General features: G+C 44.0%; 3 protein-coding genes across 7 annotated transcripts in view; 1 reads left to right on the forward strand and 2 right to left on the reverse strand.

Annotated features, from left to right (window-relative positions):
* The window catches only part of LOC133105646 (guanine nucleotide exchange factor VAV2-like), a 179,236-nt gene extending 166,794 nt beyond the window's left edge, over positions 1-12,442 (forward strand). For 2 of the 5 annotated variants that reach the window (XM_061215866.1, XM_061215867.1), the window contains 17 exons: positions 362-447; positions 983-1,115; positions 1,492-1,506; positions 2,238-2,347; positions 2,539-2,640; positions 2,822-2,910; positions 3,050-3,063; positions 3,636-3,657; positions 4,882-5,009; positions 5,435-5,506; positions 5,688-5,749; positions 6,641-6,757; positions 7,212-7,299; positions 7,646-7,769; positions 8,412-8,495; positions 9,038-9,192; positions 9,476-12,442. In XM_061215866.1, the coding sequence (XP_061071850.1) occupies positions 362-447; positions 983-1,115; positions 1,492-1,506; positions 2,238-2,347; positions 2,539-2,640; positions 2,822-2,910; positions 3,050-3,063; positions 3,636-3,657; positions 4,882-5,009; positions 5,435-5,506; positions 5,688-5,749; positions 6,641-6,757; positions 7,212-7,299; positions 7,646-7,769; positions 8,412-8,495; positions 9,038-9,192; positions 9,476-9,523 (1,449 nt within the window). In that variant the 3' untranslated portion in view covers positions 9,524-12,442. The remainder of the gene's footprint in view (positions 1-361; positions 448-982; positions 1,116-1,491; positions 1,507-2,237; positions 2,348-2,538; positions 2,641-2,821; positions 2,911-3,049; positions 3,064-3,635; positions 3,658-4,881; positions 5,010-5,434; positions 5,507-5,687; positions 5,750-6,640; positions 6,758-7,211; positions 7,300-7,645; positions 7,770-8,411; positions 8,496-9,037; positions 9,193-9,475) is intronic. The other 3 variants (XM_061215870.1, XM_061215869.1, XM_061215871.1) reach the window with 3 other exon arrangements.
* Positions 12,443-13,080: 638 nt separating this feature from the next.
* On the reverse strand, positions 13,081-19,951 carry LOC133105647 (endothelial differentiation-related factor 1 homolog). The gene is made up of 5 exons (XM_061215872.1): positions 19,692-19,951; positions 16,274-16,325; positions 14,358-14,518; positions 13,834-13,927; positions 13,081-13,654 (listed from the first exon to the last, which is right to left on the reverse strand). Exons 1-5 carry the CDS (start codon positions 19,767-19,769, stop codon positions 13,593-13,595), a joined length of 447 nt encoding a protein of 148 aa, XP_061071856.1. The 5' UTR covers positions 19,770-19,951; the 3' UTR covers positions 13,081-13,592.
* A 2,376-nt stretch (positions 19,952-22,327) lies between these two features.
* Positions 22,328-23,233, reverse strand: LOC133141467 (proteinase-activated receptor 3-like). Its single transcript, XM_061262039.1, has one exon. It carries the CDS (start codon positions 23,231-23,233, stop codon positions 22,328-22,330), a length of 906 nt encoding a protein of 301 aa, XP_061118023.1.
* Positions 23,234-24,081: the final 848 nt, after the last annotated feature.

Below are 24,081 nucleotides of genomic sequence, written 5' to 3' on the forward strand. Positions count from 1 at the left end.
TAATGTTAGCTAACATTCTCCATCATATAAAAAATGTTTGTTTGCCTTGAACATTATCTAAAAGTTTGAAATGTTATTGCGTGGCAAACAAAAATGGCTGCCAACAGGGATGAGAGAACAAAAGTTCAAAATCATTTGGCTGTTATTATGCACTTTAATCAATTATTTGTTCTTACCTTTTGAAAAAAATAAGCAGCTAAGCAGCTAGCTAGTGAGTCACATCTATTTGTATTGAAAAAATGTTCATATAAAATTGTTCAATAGTGCTGTAATTCGCTGAAAACGTTCGCTATCTTGAACGCACATCAGGTCTGAGGGTGTGAGCGTTCTCGTACATGTTCTCTCTCTCTCTCTCGTACAGCAGGTGAATCTGGAGGAGTATGGAAGGCCAAAGATAGACGGGGAGCTGAAGGTCTCATCCATCGTCAACCGCACCAAACAGGACAGGTTAGGGGCGTAAAGAGTGCTTACTCACTCGTTCGGGTGTATTTCGGGCTCTGTGGCTTCAATGTGTTTTCTCTGAATCTAGCTTCCACAAAAGGCACATTCCAGCGCACATTTCTCTGCATGACAACAGCACACGCAGTGTGCAGGTATCCACGGTGATATCACATTCCACGCAACGTCGGCTGAGAATATGCTCACCCAGCCAGAGCAAGGACTGCTGGAGGGCTGGAACAATTTATAATCAGTGATTAAGCATGCCGACATTTTCTACACTGCTACTTTGCAATGACACATATTCAACATGATTCCCAGCATAACAAGCCCCTACACTAACAAGTTGAAGAATTTCGGGGCACACTAATGGGTCCCCATTAGTAGATGTGCCCCTCAGTGATTTTTCCTGCTAGCACACATGAATTTATCAGGGTAAATGCTCCTATAGAGCCCAACCTGTTACGCTGCTACTGTATGTTGCTGTTTGAAAATACTGTTATGAAAAACTTTGCTCTTCATCATGAATGCGTCCCTTTTGCAGGTACATATTCCTGTTTGACAAAGTGGTGATCGTCTGTAAGCGCAAGGGCTACAGCTACGAGCTGAAGGAGATCATTGAGCTGCAGTCCTACAAGATGTCCGACGACCCTATGAACAACAGGGATATGAAGAAGGTGTGCTGGTGGGGGAGGGGAACCCCCCCAAAGCTCGGTTTCAGCCCTTTTCACTCCTTAAACAGCCCTCGGTGGATATACTGCACGTTTTCAAATACCAAGATGTGGGAAACACTTGTAATACATCAACATTTTTAGTTGCTTGGTAACGCCACAGCCAGACCCTCGAGGTAGCATGCGATTGGCTGTGGTCTGTGGTGGAGGAATCTTACTGAATTTAATCTGTGGGAGCATTAGAATCAGACATGAATCTTTCTTTAACTGTGTGAGGGTGGTGGGTTTTGGCTTGAGTCTCTTCCTTGATGTGACAGTTTGCTGACTTGCATGAGTAACTCGCTGTTTCTCTGTCTCCTTCCTTCCATTGCATGCTTACCAGTCCAGTGGAAAAATGGTAAGCCAATGCAGAGACCTGCTATTGGTCTATCGTCATGTTGTCATCCAATCACCCATCTCTTCCTGCCCCAGAGTCAGGCTCCCTTCCTGGGGGCGCCTGCCTGAGCATAGCTGTCTGCCTTGAATCTCTGAATCTCTGAATCTCTGAATCTCTGAATCTCTGAATCACTGAATCTCTGAATCTCTGAATCACTGAATGACTTACTCACTGATTCTGTGACTCACTGAATCTCTGAATCACTGAATGACTTACTCACTGATTCTGTGACTCACTGAATCTCTGAATCTCTGAATCACTGAATCTGTGACTCATTCCCCGGCTCTGATAATCTTCATTATTTATGCAGCTTTGCACCTGGGTGTTTCGCTAAAGGCAGGTGTGGCAGATTGCTCTCCTGAGTATGGGGCATATAAGAACCCTCCACTGTCATTTATCGTTCTGCAAATCAGAAAATGAAAGAATTATTTCAAAGACTAAATACAGGATGGAGAAATGAAGTTTGAATCCCCAAACTGAGCCCTTCCCTCTCTGCCCCTTCTTTGGTTCTCGCTCTTCCTCTTCCTCTCTTTATCTCTCTTTCTCCCTCCATCTCTCCTCTGTCAGTCCCTCTATCACTCTCTTTCTCTCCCTCTATTCTCTCTTTTTCTCCATCTCTCTCTGAACCCCCCCCCCCCTCCATTCTCTCTCCTCCTCTCCCCTGATGCCATGTTGGCTCTGTCTCCCTGCAGTGGTCCTATGGGTTCTACCTGATCCACCTGCAGGGGAAACAGGGCTTCCAGTTCTTCTGTAAAACCGAGGACACCAAGAGGAAGTGGATGGAGCAGTTTGAGATGGCCATGTGAGTGCAGGGAACACACACACACGTACATACACACACTCACACACTTTCACACACCCACAAAATCACACATACACAGGCACACGCTCACACACATCCACACACACACTTGCTTACTCGTACACACTCAAACTGTCACTCACATTCACTCACACACACAAACACACTAACACACATGTTTTCTGTTGTAGGTCCAACATAAAGCCAGAGAGAGCCACAGCAAACCAGCACAACTTCCAGATGCACACATTTGAGAAGAACACCAACTGCAGGGCCTGCAAAATGCTGCTGAGGTGAGCCTCACACCCACACTCAGCTGATGAAATGCTGGGGCCTTTCATGCCAACTGGACTTGAGTCTGGCAATCTGCTCGCCCATATATTTAGGGTAACAGTTACCTGGGTGATGGGGCTCCGGCCTGTATCAGCCCCTGTACCTGCTGCTCACCCCCTCCTCTCCGTGGTCTGTTCCCAGGGGCATATTCTACCAGGGATACTACTGCTCGCGCTGTGGGACGGGAGCCCATAAGGAGTGCCTGGAGGTTATTACCATCTGTAAGATAAGTAAGTCCCACAGAGAACAAGTGCGTCTGTCCCCCAGGCTATATCGAGAGGAAATTACCTGTGCCGTCCCGACTAACCGTCTCTCTCTATATCTCCCTCCCTCCCTCCCTCCATCCCTCCCTCTCTCTCTCTCTCTCAGATCCACATGACTCGGTGAGTTTTTTTTCCCCTGTATTTCACTATTTGTCCATCTCCTTCCTCCTTCATTACTATTCATGAGTTCATTTCAAAGGTCAAGGTATTAGTAGGAAGCGACATGATATGATGTTGTCAGGATAATCGTAGACCGCTCACGTTATGCGAGTAAGTTGGTGGGTGGGGTGCCGGACACCTTGAAATGGTAGGGGATATTCACCAACAGATGGAGATGCAACCAATCGTTTGACTTTGATCAGGCTGGCCTGACGTTTTGAGCGTATTGGACCAAACCACAATCCCCGCAATGACTTGCATTTTTAAAAGATCATGTTTTGACTCAGCCTAATTGGGCTTACTGAACATGTCAGTCATCTTTTTTCCGATTAACAACACTTTTTTAATTGTTATTTTGTTACCGGCCCTTTAATGGGCTAATTGGGAGGCCAGCTTTGGCCCCTGAGTCAGTTTCGGCATCCCAGTCCTGGATACTCTTCTACAGACAATGTAAAATTTGACTGTATATGTAGTCTGTTTAAAACCTGTGTACAGTTTGTCTGACTTTCCATCCTGATTCTCATCTCTCTTAGGAACCTGGACCCACTGCATCAGGTAAGAGGAACATCCAGACGTCTATAGTCTCTGTGTTTGAATGGGGATGCCACGTAGCTCTACCATTCAAATTCACAAGACAGAAGCAGTGGAGAATTCTGCTACAGAAACAGCCTAACATCGGTGAGACAGGCGTGAAAGTCTCTTTCCACCAGCGCACCAAGAGCAGTTGTAGAGCTGTAGAGCCCCTGGAATTAACTGGATTTGGAATTTACCGGAATTAATTATATGTGTGAGGAGCAGAGTCCATTTCATCACACGCAGTCTTGACTTGCACTCGGTTAACTGGACACGGTCCAATTTACATACTTGACAATTATGGGTGTTTACAAAGGCTTAAAGGTTGCACAAGCCAACATTAAGAGTCCTTTGCCAAAATAGACCAATTCAGAGGATGGGCTGAGGACCACAAGCCAAATGTCATTACGCTATCCGAAACATAGTTAAATAATGCGGTCTCTGACAGTGAAATAGCCCCACTAAATGACCTATTCAAGAAATATAAATATACTCAGGAAATAGAGAGGTGCTTGAGGTGGTAGAATATACACACTCACTGAGCACTTTATTAGGTGGAGCTGTACATCAGCTTGTTAATGCAAATATCTGATCAGTCAATCATGTGGCAGCAACTAAATACATAAAAGCATGCAGACATGGTCAAGAGGTTCAACTGTTTTTCAGACCAAAATGTCAGAACGGGGTAGAAAAATGATGCACGCCATTCACCAACAACAGTCTCTAGAGTTTGCAGAGAATGGGGCGAAAAACAAAAAACATCCAGGGAGCAGCAGTTCTGCAGGCAGAAACGCATTTTTAACAAGAGAGATCAGAGAAGAAGAGCCCGACTGGTCGAAGCTGACAGTAATTCAAATTGAATGAATCAATTCAAAATAAAAGGCGAATCCAAGTTAAATCTAAGAGTCAGAGGAAGCCCTATGTGGCCATCTAGTGGATGTGAGGGTGAACTGCAAGCTAGTGCTGCCTGCATTGACACACAGAGGTTTAATATCGGGAGCCAGGAGTGGGTCTGAGAACACTGGAGCTCTAACTGTGTGGGCAGGGTATAGGCCAGTAATGAAGACACTGGTGCATTCTGATTGGACGGCCTTCTGCTGGTGTCCTGGTGCATGGTGCATCCAGAATATCACCGGGAGAATATTTCGGGAGAAAGGTGGAGACTGGAATTATTTACAGCGTGTGCTTCTGGAATCCTGTGTCCAGGTCCCAAGATGGTGGCAGTACGGAATTACCATGGGACCCCCTCCCCCCCCGGGAAACCCCCCCTCTCATTCCAGACTGGTGATGTCATCGAGCTGCTGAAGGGAGATCCCGATACCTCCTGGTGGGAGGTGAGTACACACACACACACACACACACACACGCACACACGCACACTCTCTCTCATACACACACAGGTGCACTCTCTCTCGCACACACGTGAACACACAGACACACATGCAGGCATGTGCTCATACACACACACACACACACGCATGCATGCACACTCTCTCTCACAGACACATGTGCACACACATGCAGACCCAGACACACACACACACTCTATTATACACGTGTACACACAAACACACACACAGACTTACACAGACACTGACAAACTCCATTTTCATTTATTGTTGTAGTTTTATGGTTAGCAATTCAAAAACTGTCTTGTCTACGACACTTGATCACAAATCTGAATCCTAACTGGAGAAGTACATGTTCATATGTAAATTGGCTGTAGTACAGTGACAGAATATGGATCTGTGTTTTCCAGGGAAGACTCGTCCAGACGCAGAAAACTGGCTTCTTCCCCAACTCCTGTGTGAAGCCCTGTCTAGATCCCAAGGTAAGCGTTCATCCAGGGAAATGGACTGTGACATCATCCATGTGCAACACATCACAGGCCTGTCCCTACCTGTGATGTCTCTTATGAAAATGCTCAATATGTGGTGAGACTTGCTGGGTGATCTGGAAGCTTCTGTGCAGTACTGGTGAGGTACTAACACAATTTTCTATTCCCCTTCCAGCCATTCCAGTCCTTTCCCAGTCGGCAGTCGTCTAGAGAAACGGATTATTACGTGTACCCATGGTAAGATGTGTAGAGGTACACTAAACACTAAAGAACAGTTCTAACCCATATGTACAGGCCTTACTAGTACTGACTGGTGTGTTGTCTAATTAATGATCTCCAGTTATGAAACCAGTGCAAAAGTTTTGCAAATAGAACAACAGAAAAAGTTTAGGTTTTTTAAATCATAAGTAGAGATGTGTGGTGAGCGGTGTGGTGCAAAATGGCTGCTGTGCTTAACCCAGGTGTGTGTTACCCATTGGTGGTTGAGGCGAATTTCCCCCTCATCACTCTAATGTGCTTTGAGTGTGGGAAAAGCAGTATTTAAATTAATGAGATCTCTTTTTGTATGAGATCTCGCAGTCACAGAGAGTTACTCTGGGTGTGTGTAATAGTGAATGTGTGGTATGGGGTGTGTGTGATAGTGAATGTGTGATATGGCGTGTGTGTGATAGTGAATGTGTGGTATGGGGTGTGTGTGATAGTGAATGTGTGGTATGGGGTGTGTGTGATAGTGAATGTGTGGTATGGGGTGTGTGTGATAGTGAATGTGTGATATGGGGTGTGTGTGATAGTGAATGTGTGATATGGGGTGTGTGTGATAGTGAATGTGTGGTACGGGGTGTGTGTGATAGTGAATGTGTGGTATGGGGAATGGCAGGTGTGTGTGTAATACTGAAGTAAGGGTGTTGTGGTTTGGGGAATGGCAGGTGTGTGTGTAATACTGAAGTAAGGGTGTTGTGGCATGGGGAATGGCAGGTGTGTGTAATAGTGAGGGGTGTTGTGGTATGGGGTGTGTGTGATACTGAAGTATGGGTGTTGTGGTATGGGGTGTGTGTGATACTGAAGTATGGGTGTTGTGGTATGGGGTGTGTGTGATACTGAAGTATGGGTGTTGTGGTGTCCCTCCAGGTTTGCGGGGAACATGGAGCGTCAGCAGGCCGATAACCTGCTCAAGTCCCACAGCAGCGGAACCTACCTAATCCGCGAAAGGACCGCCGAGGCGGAGAGATTCGCCATCAGCATCAAGTGAGCCCCCCCTCATTGCCCCCCACCCCACCCTGCCCCAGATACACCCCCTTCACACTCCTCTCCTAGAGGAAAACATCTAAACTTGACTTTAAATATTCATTCCTGCTAAAGCAAGGGCCTTGATTTCAAGCAAGCTCTGAATCTGAGAACTGCAGAGACCTGATTGTTTTTGCAAGCAGCAGTACATCCAGCATCTGGCAGTTGCATTATCAGTCATTAATAAACAATGGTGCCAATACGTTTTCAGTTGTGTATGTTTACAATACTCACTGAAAAGGCCATAAACTGGTATATTAAATAAACAAACATGTTAGATTACATCCTTAATCCTGATATGATATGTTCAATGTCACATAATCACGGGCAAGAAGGGAACCTGCTTAGCAGGACCAATGGGATTATATGGTATCTCTCTATGTGAGGGTGTCTCAGACTGCCTCTCTCCACACAGGTTCAACGATGAGGTGAAGCACATTAAGGTTGTGGAGAAGGACAACTGGATCCACATCACAGAAGCAAAGAAGTTTGAGAGCCTTCTGGTAAAAGCTTCAGTCATGCTTCATTGCAGCTTCCCTGAAGACGATTCCTCAGAGGGGCCCGATTGTCTGGCCTGGGTCAAATACATCATTTTTAACAGGCAGGCTCAGTAAAGCATAGAACAGTACTTGAATCCAAAACAATTACATATTTGACCCAGGTCTGATATCAATTATAACCTTGAATGGCTGAATTGATTGACAGGCAGAGCCTACCAACCTTTATTAAAATGCACAACTGAAAACCAGATGGAAATGAAGAATTTTATTAGGTTACGTATTTGCCCCAGGTCTGGTTACTGTGCCTGGGCTGTGCGTTTGAGTAACGGTGTTTGTGTGGATCCCACAGGAGCTGGTGGAGTACTACCAGGCGCACTCCCTGAAGGAGAGCTTCAAGCTCCTAGACACCACGCTGCGGTACCCCTACAAATCACGAGAACGATCCACGTCCCGAGCCAGCACCCGCTCCCCAGGTACGACCAGACCCCCGGCACCGCTTTCCCGCCCGCTTTTCCTGCCGCGCAACCGGTTGGCTCGTGACTCCATTCGGTGTTAGACGTTAACCGACATTGCCAAAACTCCCCACTCTCTACTTTGTGCTAATTGCCCCGGGGGTCTCTCTCAGAGTGGTTGGGGGTGGGGGATTAAATAAAGAATCCCTAAGAGAGGACTGAGAGAGGGCCCCTGTCGTAAATCACTCCTGATTCAGCAGAGCGAGTGTGTGAGGCGTATCTGTCTCCGTTGGTGTGGCTAACGGGCTGTGAAATACACACTCACTTAGGCTCAGTGCTGTTACTTCACTTGAGCTCACCTGTTGCTTCTGATGTCTCTCAGCTGAGGAAAAGAAGTAGTGGATCTCACGTGAGCTCACCTGGGCGACACACCTGAACACGCCCGAGCTCAGCCTGAGTGACACACCCAAGCTCAGCAGTGAAACTGTACACTCTGCCTTCTGCCTTTACGCACTGATTCTGGGGCTTTGTGCTTTTCTGAGGGTGTTGCCGTGCGGTTTTCAGTGATGGCAGGCTCGGTTTTAATAAATGGGGTTTGTCTCTCTTCTCCCTCTCTTTCTCCCCCTTCTCTCTCTCTCCCTCTCTCCCCCTCTCTCTCCACAGCCCCCTGTGCTTCCTACAACTTCTCTTTCCTCAGCCCTCAGGGCCTCAACTTCTCCTCTCAGACCTCCGCCCCCTTCTGGTCAGGTACTCTCTCTCTCTCTCTCTCTCTCTCTCTCTCTCCCTCTCACTCTCTTTCATTTGCTCTGGCCTCTGATTTCTCATCTGGATCTCTTTTCCCTGTGTCTCTCCTCTCTGTATTTTCATTCACTCAATGATCTTTACACTTGGGAAAGTAATTCTTTCTCTCAGCTATTCATACTGTATCACAGCTTGTCCTGTCATATTTATCTTATCATCTATCAGAATCCATCTTTTGCCATTTTATCAATGCCCTTACAATCTTCCAGGGCATGTCTCTCCAAATGAGGGATATCCAATCAGCTGGTAAATACAGGAGGGATATCCAATCAGCTGATAGATACAGGAGGGATATCCAATTAGCTGATAAGTATAGGAGGATGTCGACTGCGTTAAGACAGAACTGCCTGTACCTCTTGGCACCTGGATTGGCAGTTTATTAGTTATTTACCTTCTAGCTCACAGGGCACCTACATGTGCATGTGAGGTGGGAGGTCAGGGACGGGCTGTTCTGCGGGCGGTACGGACATGTCGTTTCTCGTCCTCAGTCTTCACGCCCAGGGTGGTCAGCACGGCAGTGGCCAGGTACAACTTCGCCGCCCGGGACATGAGAGAGCTGTCGCTGCGGGAAGGGGACATCGTGAAGATCTACAGCAAGATCGGGGGCGACCAGGGCTGGTGGAAGGGCGAGGCCAACGGCAGGGTGAGAATGGGCGACTGCACCTCCAGACTCTCAACACTTCGTACAATAACAGAAATTAAAAAGTTTTAACTGACTATGAGTGTGAAAGAAAAATGTAATGCACCACAGGAGATGACAAAATCACTTCCTGGCTATGTTTTTGATGTGTGCTGCTCTCTGAAATGGAGCTGGGCTGTGCCTTTCCTGATTTCACTCTCAGAGACAGGATTAGACATGCAGAGATTGGTTAACCTTCACTGAATTTTTTTGAGAAATCAGAGCAATTCTTGTCTCTTATTTTTAGATTGGATGGTTTCCCTCGACGTACGTCGATGAGGAAGGAGTGCAGTGATTGGACAAGAGGCTCTGATGTCATCCTTTCTCCTCCACTCAGAAGACTCAGTTCGCAGCCCTCTGAGAGGACTCCTGGGTTTCCACGGAAACTGCCTGTGAAATATTTTGCTGGACCCTGGCCTGGTTTTACAGTGAACACGTGTACTAATGTTTTCTTTGGTCGTGTTATGAATCTGCTTGGTTTTTTTAATTATAAAAATGTCCAGACAAGCTACGCGAAGATAAAATGGATTCCGAAGTTGCCGGCTGCCTTTGTCAAACTGAAATGGGCAGGCTTATTATGCAGACTGCCATAGTGCAACTCAGAGAGTAAACGCACAATGTGGTGACACAGGAGGCTGGCAACACTCTTGTACAGTAATACTCTCCTGGACAAATGCAGGGCAGTGGCAAGGGAGTAATGTAATGTATAAATAATTTATTTTAAGAGATGGACCAATATTAATGAATAGAAAGTGGAAAGTCTAAGTCTGTTCTTTTGAACAAAAGCAGCATCGGAAAGAGGATGAAGAGAGAAGACACGAAGCGTCTTTGCTGGGAGAATTTGCCTTAGTTGTCATGGCAATGCCTTTGCGGGTAGACAGGGGCGGGGGTGGGGAGGAGGACGGATAGTTTCGCACAGGAAGTTACTCTGTCCGAGCAGGAAGTTACTCCGTCCACGCACGCTGTGCCTTGGAGACATAGCCAGCAGCATCCCTGAACTCTGACTGGTCACAGTCACTGGTCACCGTGTGACACCAAGACCATGAGCGTGGCGTCCATTTCAGGAAGCAGGCGGGCGGCACAGACACGAAATCTGTGGCCATGACAACCGGAGTGGTCAGAAGAGGCTGCCGCCACAGGTCCCACCTCCGTCAGCCATCTGCCCATCATTGGGCTGTCCGTCCATCTGTCTAAACCACTGTCACACAGAGAGACCCCATCCTACAGACCCCCCTCCCCTCTCTTACAGATGTGTAGTAGCCCCCCCACTGTGGTGAAATTGAAATGGGGAAATTTCAGTGGACTGAGTGCAGCAGCAGTAATTGCTATATTCAGCGGTTAAAATGGACAGTTGGAAGGGAGGTTGATACTCTTGAGTTAAAGGGTGCTCATTTATCCTTGAGCCATGTGACAGCACTTTAAAACCATGGGTACTTGTGTCAAATGGGATTCAAAAGGGAAGTTGCAGTCATTTCAGCGCCCTCTGGAGCACATGATGTGGGAAATCTATTGAACCTTTTCACTATGTTTACACACATCGGATTTTACCTGAACCCAAACGCTCTACAGACAGAACAATATAGCCATTTCATTAAAAAAAAAAAAAACCCTCCAAATTCAACATGTGTTTTGTACCAGTTTTTACTTTGGATATTTTATCTGTGGTCCTATTTTTTAATTTTCGAAGGTAAAGCTGTCACTTTTCGTACCTCTGCCTTATTTATTAATGAACCTCTGGTGCTCTGATTTTTTTTTTTTTTTTTGATGTTTAGATAATCAGCAACATCCGTCTTTCTTGTACCGTGGCAACTGGCTGTGTGGACGCCAGCCTCAATTCTTTAAGGGTGTATTTTAAAAACAATTTAAAAAATAACCTTATTCAAGTACAGGCAGAAAGTAAGAAATATGAAATATGACACTAGAACAGGGAGCATAACTGTAAGGAGAAACAGTGGCTACTGGGTGGGTCATCTTCTGTTCCAGTGTGTGGATGGGCCCCACAGTCTGGTATCTGTTAAGGCTTTTCTAGTTTGTGGATGGGCCCCACAGTCTGGTATCTGTTAAGGCTCTGTTCCAGGGTGTGGAGGGGTCCCATGGTTTTGTATCTGTTAAGGCTCTGTTCCAGGGTGTGGAGGGGTCCCATGGTCTTGTATCTTAAGGCTCTATTCCAGTGTGAGGATGGGTTCCATGGTCTGGTATAAATTCTGCCAGTGCTGGCAGGGTGATGCACAATTGACTTTCGTGTCACCAAGGGATGGGAGGTTTTCAGTCAGTTGCAGAGACACCAAGAGTCTTCCTCCAACTAGCGTCTGTGTGGGGCTTGCACATTAAGAACCTTGTGATAAGAAGCGGCAGCTGTTCTTCTGAGGAGAGCACATTTTCATACACGGCTCGTCAACACGTCCATGTATAAGTAAAATAATTTGGAAAAACACAAGGGCACAATTCCAGCCACATCTAACCATTGGGATCAAACCTGTAGACTGATCGCTTATTTATCATGCACTTCTGTGGTCTAGGTCCGTCAGCCTGAGGTTTAAAGTCCAACAAAGTTGGCTGCAGTTGCCCCAAGGGTGTTAGAAGCTCTATAGTTCCAGTTCCTTGTATAGTTGTTTCCCCCAGGCAAGATGCCCCTGCTGACAGAAACACATTAGAGAGAGACCACTCCAGGTTTTGGAGATCCATGGTCCTCGTAACTCGAGTGATATCTGGAAAACCAGGCGCTACAGAGTTCAGTATCCCATCTATCCCATGAATCTCCAGTAGACAGGACCACCATATGGAATAATAGGGGAATAATAGGGAATAGGGGAAAAACATGAAACAAGCAGGATCATTGTTTTGAACACCTGTAGCACCTGTAGTCTTAAGACTACTGGGCGGGTCTGGGAGCAGCTTCACACCCTCTGCTGAGTGACAGGCCAGAGGCCTGACCTTGTCTCCGCGGAAACTGGAACCGAGCGATCTCCAGGTTGTACGGCCGGAAGAGGAAATGGAGAAGATAGGACACAGAGAGCGTTCGGAAAACGGGGAGTTCCACTGCAGTCTCTTGTCAAGGAAACCCGCTGCATGCGGTTATAGAGGTCTCATCTCCTGACTGTAAATCCTTTGAACAAAGAAACCCTAAATATGTTCCTTTTTTTTTTTTTATTAAAAAAAGGTCAATCATTTCAATTAGATCTATCATTAAATAAAATGTCTCTTTTTTTGTTAACTGGGGTTTGGTTGTGTATGGTTTGGGAGTAGACTATGAAGCCGACCACAGAGGAGGTACGAGGCCATTACATGCATGACCTGCACCTGCATTCACTTCTTTGCAGGCTGCCACAGTTACTAACGGGATATTATGATCCTTTTACATTGATTGATCTGATTGAGGCATACTGTAAGCTGAACGCTGTGCAAATATCTGGAGACATTTGAAGTACGGAAGGCAGACTATGACAAAGAGAATTAGTCCTTGGCTCAATTGCACCAGGGAAGATAAATCAGGCACAATAAAGTATCTGAATCCAAAGCAATCCATGACATTTGACCCATTGAAGAGAATGGACCTAATAGAAAATCTCAATGAATGAACCTTGTTCCCAGGCTAAAAAAAAATAGCACCAGTTTGGGGGACAACATTTCCAAGCTAAAAAAAAAAAATAAAAATAAAAATTTGATCTGGCTAATTCATAGTTTTTTTTGGGTTTTTTTTTGTGTCAGGGCAAGCCAATTTATTCAGCACAGCCCAGGATAGACTGGCCATTTCAGTTACACAGGTCCGGTCAAATATGTTGCACATACTGTCCTGTGTATAGAAGAGCGTAAAAAGCTTCAGGCTTGCTGTCCAGATGAACTGGACGAAAATCTGGCAAAGAGTTCGATCTTTATTTGCAGTACAAAGGAAACGGTTTAAAAGCAAATCAAGCAAATTCTCATCTTTGAGCTCCAAAAAAGTGAAAAGGAGCAAAAAGGTTGACTAAAGCATGATTAAAGTGGATGATGTATTCTTTAAATAAGAAGCAGCATCAATAAGCTCCATTAACCCCAGATAAAATCCAGCAACTTTTCCAAAAAGCAAACATGCCAACCCAAATCAAATAAAATAAAAATTAGAGGAAAAACCCCCCCCACAAAACTTTAGGATTCAGTTATTATTCACTTGCTGCTGTGTGCAATAATGTTGACTTCCCATTGGTCAGCTTAGCAATGATGCGGAACACCCAGCCTACCAGCAAGAACTAGATGATGTCAGCCCAGAAGGGGAGGGGTGGGGGTGGGGAAGGAGGTACTAGCAAGGGATGCACAGTTCCAAGGAAAGGAGTGGGGGGGTGGGGGTGGGGGGGCAAGGGAAGGGAGCTGATTTCGAGGCTTTGTCTTCATTTTTTCTTGGGCTTTGCTTCGAGGGGTTGTCCAATATCCCTCCCACGTAGCTTCAGCCCTAATACAAAAAACAAGTTTCTGTTTGCGTGCAAAAATACAACCCTGTGTACAAGTGCTCAGCAACCAGCAGAAATCAAGATCAAGCACCTTGAATTTTACACAAAACCAAAGTCAGGCACTTATTGAAGCAGCCATTTCTGTTAGTGTCAAATTATAAAGTAAAGATAAGTATCTCACCGATAGCCCTCTCGATCTTGCCCATGACTTGGTTGTTGGGTATGGCCTTCCCGGTTTCATAGTCAGCAATGATCTGGGGCTTCTCATTGATTTTCTAATGAATATGAAAAATACACCTGTATTAAAATGACCCGATACTGCACTTCTCTGCATTTTTTTTAAAGCATACAGCTGGGAAAGTTTTGTTTATGTGGTGGAAATCACTCTCTCACACACCACCCCCATGTATTCTACCATAACTGTACCCCCTGAATTGTAACAAGCTTTTAATAATTCCCATTAGATGCTTAATAGATCAGTTCTCATGCACCGGATGCTACCTGGCAATGTGCTTCATGGCAAACAACTCCATTAATTTTATTTTTAACTGATTAAATTACAGACTGACAGTTGAAGAAGAGTTCAAAGACAAAACAAATGACATTTCTGCAAATGGTACAGAAAAAAAACCTACAGAAATTTGGAAGTGCGTTTTCAGTATTTGTTGTTGTTGGAACGAAGGCCGGGGTGCAGGTGTTACTCACAGTGGCCAGGTCTTTCTGAGTAAAGCCCTTGTTCTGGCGGCCGAGCTGAATGACCTTGCCCACCTCCAGCGGCACTCTGTCATGGTGCAGTTCCTCCGTTTCCCGGTCCAGCTTCGCTGTGTTCTTCGTCACCAGGTGCTGCTTGTTCTGTCCTGCGGACCCTGAAGAACACACACACACCGCCCCCCCAAAAAGAAAATTAATGAACAATATATACTGTAAGGCTCATTCAAGTCACATACCGTAAATCCTCAAATTGTGTCCGGGATTCTATTTGAAGCCGGGCCTCGGATAATAGCCGGGGGCGTGGTCGATTCGGACAAATAAAGGACGGCCCCCAAATACAAGCCGAGGTAATATTGCCTACCAGTAGGGCTATCAGTCCATGAGCACTAGAAGACATTGTTTCGATTTAACTCAATGAAATAAAAGAGCTCTTCTTAATATTTTATATTGTTGGTTGGTTTAATACTGTTGCCAATGAAAAGTCGTTGTCCTACACCATGGGTCTCCAACACGTTGCTCTCAAGCTACCAGTCGCTTGCCGCCCCCTTCTGAGTCGCTTGCCAAAGGCTGAAGCAGTATACATTTAAACACAATTGTTGCCGCGACGGCACGGATGGTGCAGTGGGTAGCACTGCTGCCTCACAGCAAGGAGGTCCTGGGTTCGAATCCCCGTCGGCCGGGGCCTGTCTGTGTGGGTTTCCTCTGGGTACTCCGGTTTCCTCCCACAGTCCAAAAACATGCAGGTTAGGCTGATTGGAGAGTCTAAATTGCCCATAGGTATGAGTGTGTGAGTGAATGTGTGTGTGCCCTGCGATGGACTGGCGACCTGTCCAGGGTGTATTCCTGCCTTTCACCCAATGTATGCTGGGATAGGCTCCAGCCCCCCTGCGACCCTGTTGAGGATAAGCGGGTTCAGATAATGGATGGATGGATGTTGCCGCGAGGCATTCCAGCCTACAAATTTAATTAAAAGTAAATCAGGCAAAATTAAAAATTAACTCAATTTAGGCTACTTGGCTACGCAATAAGGTTTCCATGTATTTACAGCACAGCGCACGTTCAATGAATGAATGAATGCCTTGGCTCGCAATAAACAGACGGGTGGAAATCCCGACACTCTTTCAACTACATAAAACTTAACAGTGAACCATCAAATACCCCCCAGATTTCAGTGCCCATCAGTCCCAACATTTAGCAATAGAATCAAACAGTCCAAAAGTAAATTAAATCCCAAACCAAAGCGAAAATCTTTTGATAGCCTACTGGTATGCTGCTCCAAACGAAGCGCATGTCTCACAATAAAACGCACTTTAGGAAAAAAAGATCCTTAACTTGCTGTTATCTACGCTAATTTGTTATTGTTCAGGAAGGCGTGTCTGGCAAGTTGTTATTTTATGGATTCTGGACTTGCATGTGATTTATTGTGTTTAAGAATATTTGCAATAAACGAAGTCTGTTAAGACTGACACTATGACTTACCAAACGGTGTTCCTGATTAGCCTACACGAATTGATTTCTGAACAGTTACAGGAAGTGTTGAACAGTGTTGGCCCACTTTAAGTGTAGCCTTTTACTTTATTTCTAAGAATAAAATTCTACAACAGAAGCCTAATAAGAAATAAAGGCCTGCCTCAAATACAAGCCTGCCCCAAATAAAGGCCTGTGCTTTGTGCAGCCTAAGTAAATAGCATTGTTACAATGCTCCACAGTGAATTTGCCAATTAAACATTCTACTAAAAGTGTGACACCGACACCATCTGCAGTACAGATGTGCTACACAGGACACAAGGTAACACACCTGTGGATTCTAAATTAAGATTCTTGGCAATGACAGAGCCTCACCAAAAAGGCAACATTTCTATTCAAAATGCAATTTCAAAGCAGGCTTCACACTATTACGAAGGACTTACATTTCTTTGTGGTATCAAGATCCTCTCCCCTTCTCTGTGCCGCAGTGATGGCCTACAGAATAAAGCAAACCAGCACATTTTAGGTCCAATAGCCCTGCTGAAATTCCTGTGTGGCAGCACCAAAAGAGTCTCTTTTGCTGTAATGGCTTTCATAACTGGCCCCTTATACTTACCTGCAGTCCCATTCCTTGTTAAGTAGACTGATCCAAATTGTTTTAATAACTTTGTACCTTAGGGCTGTCAATATTAATATGCTGGCTCCTACAATTCATTTAAACATTCCTTGTCTTTTTAGTTATTCATTGTGGTTTCTTGATTTGACCCTCCCCAGAGCCAGACCACAGATACACATATACTCCTCCTTAAGTTACTTCAGTCACTGTTGAGCACTTTTCTGTCTTTTTCCGTTTTGGGTGCGTCTGCAGGCAAAGTAAGGCATAGCAACAGAGAAAGCAGAACAAAACGGGTACCAGCCAGAACACAAGGTGCAGTATGGATGAGCAGACTGTAAAACTACAGCAGGTGAGGCTGTCATGCTCCCAGCATCCCACAGCTGCGTGCATTACAATGCATCTCCTCTCACTTTTTAGTAAGACTGTAGTCTTATAGCTGGTCAATATGAAATTCATATTCTCATTTCAAGCCCTCACAAAACTATCCTGTGGCTCATGCAGTATTCCTAGGCTATAGTAACCAGAAAACTGTATTTCAAACAGTTAATAAACTGTCCAAATTTGGTGGTCCAGTCAAGAGAAACATGGCCAGCCCAGGATACTATTCAGGTAGCCGTAGTGTTGGATCACTCAAGCCTACGCCAGTGGCGTAAAGATATCAGTTCTCTCCATAGACGTATATACATATATCGAGAAAGTTTTTACCTCTTTTTTTGCCATAACGTTAACGGTTTTTAAATACATTCCGTCAACGTTAGTCATCTCGTTAGATAATTTTCGCAGAAAACGACGAGGTTCTGTTCATTTAATGTTTTGCTGAAACATTTTAAGTAACTGACATTGAAAATCAGACAGAGACGGAGGTAACGTCAGCGATCGTTAGCTGTCCGACAGGCCTGTCACCCCATGTGGTTCGCAGGTGCGGTGACTAATTAGCTTGTTACTATAGGTAGGTATAGTTCATAGTGAAAGCATAGCTCGAAGATATAGATAACATTTTTACGGAAGATAAAATGCTCAGTAACCTGCTGAAATAAGTTGATGTAGCCGGGAACTACATAGTAGCTAGCTTGCTAACTATATACTGTAGTTAGCGCTAGCTTCTGTAGCTAACGTTAGCTGGTTCGGATATTTCAATTTAGAGCGAGTCTGTATATTGTTATTAGTTTGATCAACTTTGGGAATGATTAAATGAAGAATTGCAGAGGGAGTGGAATTGCAGAGGGAGTGGAATCGCCTAGCTATCGTCAACGCAGACCATTGGTACCAATGACATTCGTGCTGAACAGGACATTGCTTCCAAAGCAAAGGTACGTGTTGCGTCAGAGAGAATGTAATACTCAGTGACCACTTTATTAGGCATAATTAGGCATAATTATGCATTTATGTACAGCAGCTCGTTAATGCAAATATCTAACCAGCCAATCATGTGGCAACAATTTAATGCAAAAAAGCCTGCATACATGGTCAACAGGTTCAGTTGTTGTTGTTCAGACTAAACATCAGATTGGGGAATAAATGTGATTGAAGTAACTTTGACTATGAAATGGTTGTTGGTGCCTCGCGGAGTGGTTTGAGCATTCCAGGAGATCAGAAAAGGCTGATCTTTTCATGCATTTTCCTGCACAATGGTCTTAGTTTACAGAGAATCAAAACAAAAACAAAATCATTTGGGAATAAAAAAAATGGCTTTACAGGTGTTTGACTAGACAGGTGTTGTAAGCCTATTGTTTGGCCTATGTCTTCAACTGTATTTGTAATACATAATGCCGTATTTGACTGTTATTGGCACAACTCTGGTCCTTAAGTTTACAAACGCAAATAACAGACCAAACATAATCAAAAGCCTAGAACCTCCGCAGCTTCAACCACATCACTCCCTTCATCTCCCTCCTCAAAACCTTAATGCTAGCCGATCGGGCATCTAAAAAGACAGCTCTGCTGTATCTTCAAAAGATCATCATGCCCCTCCGTTCTGCTACCTCTGGGCACCTGGTACCTCCCCACAGCAGAGATAGCGTTGGGAACCTTTATTTTCCTTTAGTTTACAACATTGTTTGTTAGGTCAACATTACACTTCCTGATTATTAATAGGCCTCTTTCCTTAATTTTGTATTCCTGATTGCATCACCGATGTCCACTTTAAGGATTTAACTGTAATGCATTTACCAAAGTATATTTTTTGTAAGGGACGGGTTGCTGTATATTGCTAATTTTGAAAATAAATACATGAGTAACCATTTTATACTGACACTAAACATCAGCACAATACTAACCATGTTTGCCAACCCTAATCTAAATACACCGCAGTGTAATTTGCATGACATAGTGGTCAATTTCGGAGCTTTGCCAATTTGCAATTTTGTTTTTACACAAGCTCCGATATGGACCATGTTTAAAAGACCGCCAGCTTTGTTTCGAATTGATACTGAATATGAGGTGAGGTACATTAGCAAATTACTCATAACGCCTGCCAAAACAAAAAACAACATATTGACGTTAGCTGAAACTCTCCATGTGCGTTTTAGCTAACGTTATCTGCTCGACATATTTAGCAACTTTATTGCAATTCAAGTCCTCTAGCACTTCGATCTTTAAACTAACGATGCGCAGGTGGATCATTTATTTTGGGGATTTATGATAACTGACAGCATGAATGAAGTAATGTTTGCCTTCTAATGCCATGCCTACCAACTCATCCGACCAAATGCTAACTGGCTAACTTACGGAGACCAATTTGTAACTTGTGTTTTAACTGACCAGGAAGCTCGTAATACGTCAATAACATGTTTGTCGGTTAACGCAATACAATAATTTAACAGTTGCACAAATTAAAATGTCGGGAAGGAAACTGTCATAAACGCACTGTCAGGATATTCTAGCCGACAAATATATCATAAGTAAGAATGCCGTCTGATCGGTGCTAAAAATAGCTAGCTTGGCTAGCAAGCTAACGTAGACAACACGTTACTAAACACAAATTAGTTAAACGAGTTCAGATCTCCCACTGTCGTCGCCTGGATGCTGTCCATGACGATGACAGTGCCTGTTTTGGTTTTCAGAATATCTCGCATTACTTAAAAAATTTAAATCAGTTAAACTTGCCACCGCCGCGGTGAGAGAACGTTAAAGTATGCACAGCTAGCGTTAGTTAACTTAGCTTAACATCATGTTCAGACTCTGGTATAATAGGCTACTTGTTTCCTTCACTTTACTGTCTTTGACTGCTATCTGACGAGTGCTACCTGTCTGGATTTGGCCTGCGACGCAGTCGGACCCTTCTTCCGCAGGACGGTCACGGTATCCCAGTCGCTTTCAGCCATGGTTTCAGCGGTCGTGTAACGATGGATCCTGTAGTAAAAAAATGAGGAAAACCCCCGCCCTTTTATTCCTTCTTCGATAAACAGTGCAATTAGGCAATCTGTTTGTGCAGTGTTCCCACCCCTTCTTCACAGGAGATAAGCAGTTGCTCCTCAAAGCTTTATTTAAAATAGCTCGGGTTGACACATTTGCGCTTTTGGATCTGCCTCGCGCATACTCGCTTGTTGCTCTTCTTAAAAAGGCCCGTGAATTGAACTGCCGGTACATCCACTCTCAGAAAACGAATACACACAGGCAAACTGGAAAGTTAAGAAATATTTTTGGAACAATTCATTCATTGTTGACTGTGAAAATCTCAGACTTCTGAAAAGTTGCTTGAATGAATGTACAAACGGAATGCACTGAACTATACTCCCTGGGAAAAGTGTTAATTCATATTACATATAACATATTACCAGGTTTGTGGTGCCTTTGTATCCCTCTTAAATATGGAGGGACCGCATATTCTGTGATGAACATAAATACTGCACCTACAGTAATAAAGTCACAAACATTAGAATGAATTTATCTGCACAGATCTTCTGTTGAGAACATATGTCTAACAGGCAGGGGACATTGTACTTAATTTCTTTTTATTTGATAGCAGAGACACTTCACTGTGGAAATGTAAAATGTAAAAAATAAATTAAAAAAGCAATTGAGTTAAAAAAAACTTAAACTTCACTCAAACAGGGGCGAGAACAAACACCCCAATGGGAAAGAATGTCAGGAGGAACCCTGATAATAATTGTGCTACAATGCTGCTGTCCTGAATGGGTATAATGCAGCCACATGACCAGGCTGACAATGACATCAGAGAACTGCACTATTGCTCCGCTACCCTGTGACACCGCGTTATTTGTATAGGACTCACCACTGAGGTCACAGATCCTGGCAGAATGGAATTTCTCTTCCAAAACAACACGATTCAAATACATTTTGCTGCCCACTCCTACACTTGTCAAATTAAATATTTCACCATTACTCTTTCAAAGCCCCCTCCCATGGAACAGACCTGTAAATGCATGGGATCGTTACCATGTTTTTCTCTGGGCACTAGGTGGCACCAATGTCTTTCCCATCGAGAAACAATTAACAGCGCAGTGGGGAATAGAGTAGTTTCTGTCAAGGGGATTCCACAGTCCCTAATCTGGCATCTGTCCCGAAATGGTTATTTAATAAACACAGATAAGGTTAACATTAAAAGAAAAACAAGTAAGTGAAATTATACTCCAGGAGCTGGTAAGCAATTTCCATGACCATGGGCAATTGGTGGCAGTGATATCACATACATCTAAACAGTAGAATGTCAAGAAACATCCTAATGGGTTGGGGAAATTAGTGTTTTCAGTGACATATTGAGTTTAACAAAACCATTAAATGGGCAGCTATATTATCCTTTCCTTGCCTTTATTAGGATTAATGCTTTAATGTGTTACATTTAATTTAATCTTTATGAATGCACATACAGTGCCCTCTGAAAGTATGGGAACGGTAGAGTGAAATTGAGCTATTTACTTAAGGCACTTGCATTTCAGATCAAAAGATGGATATGAGACAAAAATGCAGACAAGCAGCACCACCAGTGGACTCACAAACAAAACACTGTACTGGTTGGCCAAGGGAGACGGCTGCAGTTAATGACAGGCAAATCCAAATCCTAAACCCGAAACAATCACCCTTTTTCCCCCAAGTAAAACTGTTCTTGGAGCTCGTTCCTGGTTGCTTCCCCACCACACCTTCAGAACCGTGATGATTATGTAAACTAGGAGGATTGTGGTCACAAACTGTGTCTGGTCAGAAAGATTTCTATCTTATTTAGTCTAAATGTAAAATATTTGAGTTAAGATTTTGTTTTGCAGTGTATAGTACATGGTTCCTAAGGGTGTTCCAGCATACCTCACCCCCATTCACTCATTAAGAATGCTGTGTAATGGAGTGTAGAATTTAAAAAATGTATTAAGATTAGTAAGAATTAAACTACCTTCTTTCTTCCTGTTTCAAAATATCCATTTCTTAATATTCTAAAACTTAATTCTCAAAGCAGAAGATAGGCACACCATAGTTATTGCAGCTGAAATATAGTTCAGGTATGTTTATGTTTTGGTAAACAGCAAAAACATTCAGGTATGGACATTTACTTACAGTATATTGCACACATATTAAAATGAAAATGACATGTAGACAAATGTTTCATCTAAGAAATTACAAAACAAACCGCACAAATATCTCTCCTTAAAAGTTTTGAACAGTGCTCTTTTTCAGAAATACAAGCCTGGTACAACAACAAGGTGTCAAAATCAAGTTACTGCTATTAGATTTAACAGACTGATATATTTCAGTTCATTTATGTTTCAGTTCCAGTCAGTGTCCCTTTATTAAGACTCAATACATGATGCATAGTCAAAATGTAAAATTAGGTTGTATTTCATTGCAAATAACTGATTAAATTCCATGATGGGTAAGAAAAATCAAACAAAAAAATCAATAAATGAACCGGCAAATATTTTTGACAAAAAAGTCAGCTTGGATCAGTGGAGTTTCCTGAGTCTGGATCCTTACGGCAGCAACAAAGGACCCTGGGAATCTCGCGTGAGAGGTAGAGAAGGGGCTGAATGCTGCTGCTGATGTCCATGAAACCGAAGGCTATGTAGTGTATATAGCAGGTGAAAACATCTGCAGTGAAGTACTCCTGGAAGGGAAAGAGCGCTACAGGTGGGAAGTAGTTGAAGACGATGATGGCCAGGATGATGAGCACCATCTTGAAGGCCCTCTTCTTGACGGGGTGCATCTCATCGCGGCCGGGGCCTGACTGGCGGAGTGCGTGCAGGATGGCCACGTTACAGAAGAGCATGAAGGCAAAAGCTGCCAGGATCAGGACAGTGAAGACCTTCTCGAAGTTGGGGATGTTGCCCACACACTTGGCTACAGCGTAAATCAGGGTGACCAGCCACACCACGGCAACACACACCGTGCGGTGGCTTCGGTCCTTCAGCTCGGTGAAGGTGATGGGGTGCAGGACGGCCATGTAGCGGTCCAGACAGATGCAGGAGAGGAAGAGTGGAGAAGAGTCTTTCACCCCATAGAAGAAGCGCAGTACATACCAGGTGCTGCTAGTGGTGAGGAAGACTATGTTGGCAAATTCCAGGGGTGGGATGAGGCAGAAGAAGGTATCCAGGATGGCCAGGTGGAGGATGAAGATGTCGGAGCTTGATGAGTCCCCCTTGTTCTTGTGCAGGAGCCACAGCACCATTAGGTTAGCAGGGATCCCCAGGAACATGTTGATGAACTGCATGGTCAAGTAAAAGATCAGGACCTCAGGCATGTGTTTACATCCTTCGTACACGGTAATATCACTGCCCCCAACGCTGTTGTTCGATGGCTTATGGATGTAGAGGATGGAGGAGTTGAAGTAGAAGACCTCCATTGGGATTAAACCGGAGATGGGGCTCCCAGGGGATGCAGGCTGGGGGGCTTCTGCTCAGACAGAGAGAAAGGAGAGCATTAACATGAATAACATGAACATAACAGGTCTGCAATCTGCATTAATACAGAACACATCCTCACACATGTCACTACCTTCCCAAGTCTACTCACATCTGTCCTTCACACTGCTCACATCAGGTTTAAAACCTTGGCACCAGCCTACAGGGCAGTGATTGGAACAGATGTAATTTTCCTCCACCCAATCTTCAATTCCTACACCCCAGTCGGTACTGGCCCCCCAGTGCTAGAACAAACTGCCGAAAAGTGGTCAGCAGTATTATTTTTGACACAGAATAAAGACCTACTTCTTCAGTTTGAATCTTGCTAACCCATCCCCACCTCTGAGCATTTCCAGCTTTTGTATTAATTCATTTTAATAGCATGATAAAATTGCACTAATGCTGTAATGATGTAGAATCTACAGTATACTTGCTCAGCAGAGAATGTTGTCAGCCAGGTCTGGCACTGTTGCTGATATAAATCAGGTGAATGCACTTCTGTTTCTCATACACTGAAAGTCATTCTGTATATAAGAGCAGCTGCTAAATGAGTGTCATGCAATATGTTTCATGAAAATAGCGCACGCACCCTATCCAACCCTTCGAAAACAGATACATAATAATGTAGCCACATTTTCTTCATCATTCTGGTGTGTCATTTGGTCTATATTTATAACTGCTATGCTCTATGCTTTTATTTAAATAAACTTACAGTAAATGTAGCATGAACTAACATTTCAATAAAGTTTAAGCAAAAACTGTTCATGTAAGGTTAGCGTTTTACATGAAG

This window comes from Conger conger, chromosome 12 (genome assembly GCF_963514075.1).
Source record: "Conger conger chromosome 12, fConCon1.1, whole genome shotgun sequence".
In the NCBI taxonomy this organism is placed as follows: Eukaryota; Metazoa; Chordata; class Actinopteri; order Anguilliformes; family Congridae; genus Conger; species Conger conger.

What these genes read in the sequence shown, in the direction of transcription:
- LOC133105647 (XM_061215872.1), bottom strand. Translation starts at nt 19,769, where the DNA reads ATGGCTGAAAGCGACTGGGATACCGTGACCGTCCTGCGGAAGAAGGGT. An exon ending in CGCAGGCCAAATCCAGACAG is followed by an intron (nt 16,326 to 19,691) that starts GTAGCACTCGTC and finishes TTTATTCTGTAG; the next exon opens with GCCATCACTGCGGCACAGAG. An exon ending in CTCAGAAAGACCTGGCCACT is followed by an intron (nt 13,928 to 14,357) that starts GTGAGTAACACC and finishes CATATTCATTAG; the next exon opens with AAAATCAATGAGAAGCCCCA.
- LOC133141467 (XM_061262039.1), bottom strand. Translation starts at nt 23,233, where the DNA reads ATGGAGGTCTTCTACTTCAACTCCTCCATCCTCTACATCCATAAGCCA.